At 49.1% G+C, this 2,400-nt stretch overlaps 1 protein-coding gene across 1 annotated transcript; it reads left to right on the forward strand.

The window, feature by feature from the left end:
* Positions 1-51: 51 nt before the first annotated feature.
* On the forward strand, positions 52-2,374 carry EMH_0090950 (uncharacterized protein; the record flags this gene model as incomplete). Its single annotated transcript, XM_038023012.1, has 7 exons — positions 52-142; positions 335-450; positions 557-868; positions 1,033-1,326; positions 1,520-1,774; positions 2,015-2,291; positions 2,349-2,374. The coding sequence occupies 7 exons, from the start codon at positions 52-54 to the stop codon at positions 2,372-2,374; spliced, it is 1,371 nt and encodes a 456-aa protein (XP_037878866.1).
* Positions 2,375-2,400: the final 26 nt, after the last annotated feature.

Genomic DNA, 2,400 nt, shown 5'->3' on the forward strand with positions numbered 1-2,400 from the left:
AAGCGCAAACAGAATCATGCGTGCTATATTCGATATCTGCTTGAGAAGAGGATGGGCACAGCTTGCTATAAGGGCCCTACAACTCTGCAACGAGATCCAGGGTCGCATGTGGAGCACCATGACTCCCCTGCGTCAATTCAAAGTCAGTTATCCTTCATTTTCTTCTTCTATCTGTAAATGCTCGAAATTCATCAGTATTACGTGCAAAGGTATTAGTGCATGGCTTTCTGGATTGGCGCCCTGATGTCGCCATCCTTGTTTGTAGTAGTAAGTGGAGTAGTCTCCTCTCAGTTGTCACGTTCAACATGGATAGTAATGCGTTCTTTTGCATGAGTAGGAATGCGTTACATAAGCAATTTAATACGTTCTATGCTGGCCATGTTTCTCTTAACTGGACTGAAACAAACGTACTTCCGCACCCGAGTCTTCTGTTGCACTTCTCCTTTTCACGTGATTGGTTGCATGGTGCAGATATGTTGCGTGCTTCGCACTTGGGCACGGATTTAGGTTTGGTCGTATAGATGCACTGTTGCGTTTCTTCTGGTTTGTGTTACAGGTTCTGCCTGAGGAGTTGCTGCGTAAAATCGAGAAGAAAGACTTGCCTTTCGACCGGTACTATGACTTGACATCAACTGAAATAGGCGAACTTGTGAGAGTGCCGAAGATGGGAAAGCTACTTCACCGCCTGATTCACTCTTTCCCGAAACTGGAGCTTGCAGCGTTTGTGCAGCCACTTAGCCGGTCTTGCCTTGTTGTTGAGCTGACCATTACCCCAGATTTCCAGTGGGACCCGAAAATCCACGGCAACGGCGAGGTGTTCTGGATCATTGTGCACGACGTCGACTGCGAGCAGATTCTCCACCATGAGGTCAGTCGATGTTGCTCCTATGCACATTGCAGCTAAACAACACTTCAGCGCATCGTGTATGTTGTTGTTCAACAGCCCGCCCCGGTGCTTGAGTCAACGACTCTGGGAAGTATGTATGCTGCTTAATCCTCGTATTGCGTGGATTTTTCTCGGTATCTGTGCAGATGTTCATATTACCAGCGTTCCAAGGAGAAGTTGAACATACGCTAACTTTCACGCTGCCTGTGACCGACCCGATTCCTCCCAGTTACAGCATCCGCGCCATTTCAGATCGCTGGCTTCACTCCACGGCGTCATTGCCCATCTCCTTCAGAAACCTCATCTTGCCAGAGAAACCTATGCCTCACGCAGAGCTGCTGGATTTGCAGCCACTGCCTGTCTCGTCTCTGCACGATAAGAAAGCGGAGGAACTGTACAAGAAGGAAGGCATTAAGGCGTTTAACCCCATTCAAACACAGGTAACAATTGATTAGCTTCATAGCAGCATTACTTCTTTTCTGTGTCTCACGAGGTGGCTGGCTGGCCAACTGTTGGCTGATAGCCGCCGGAAACTAAGGCCTGTTGGGCCGCTTGGGGAGTTTCACGTGTTCGAGCTTTTCATTTTTTCCTAGAGATAACAAGCGCATATATTCAATATTCTTGTGCGTTCAGGTCTTCTCCACCTTGTACTCGACAAGCGAGCCTGTGCTGCTGTGCTTGCCGCCTACTAGCGGCAAGGAGATCTGCATAGAGTTTGCCATTCTACGGATGCTCAAGACAGAGCCTGCCAGCGCTTGGAAGGCAGTATACCTTGCACCTTATTCATCTGTAGTACAGGAAACGCTGAGACAGTGGAGCTCCAAACTGGGCAATGGCCTAGGGCTTAAAATTGCAGAACTCACGGGTGATCTGCACGCGGACCTGAAGGTACTTTTTTTTTTTTTTTCACTGAGGGGCTGTGCAAGGAAAAGCTCCAATAAAATACCCCTGAGAACTCTTCAGGGAAACGTAACAAAGGGGCTTGCAGCTGGAAATGTTGTCGTAGCCTAGGTGGATGCGTGCAGAGCCATGCGGCATTTCTAGCTGCTTGCTGTATGTAGAAGTCGAGGGTGGTGCTGCATGCGGCAACAACGTCTGAATGTGCTTGTGAGGTGAATGCTTATGCAGATTTTGGAGCAATCACATATCGTGGTGTCTACACCCGACAAGTGGGATTTCTTATCTCGTCGGTGGAAGACTCGCAAAGTGTTGCAGTCGATCCGCCTATTGGTTGTCGACGATCTGCATCTTCTCAACTCTCCAGTAGGCTCTACTCTGGAGGTATGCCTTTCAAGGATGCGATACATCTCCGCGCAGCTGCCTCAGCCCGTCCGCATCGTTGCCTGCGCCAATTCCCTCTCGAATGCCAAGGACGTCGCAGATTGGCTCGGGGTATCCGCTACCGGTGAGCACCACTATACAACCGCCACAAAAAAAAAATTTCTGTGTCAACGGGGTGCAGACAGATCACGTTCGTTGAAAGGCTGAACTTGCTAGGATCTCTCATATAAACA

This window comes from Eimeria mitis, genomic scaffold, assembly GCF_000499745.2.
Source record: "Eimeria mitis Houghton genomic scaffold, Emh_scaff7287, whole genome shotgun sequence".
NCBI classification, from domain to species: domain Eukaryota; phylum Apicomplexa; class Conoidasida; order Eucoccidiorida; family Eimeriidae; genus Eimeria; species Eimeria mitis.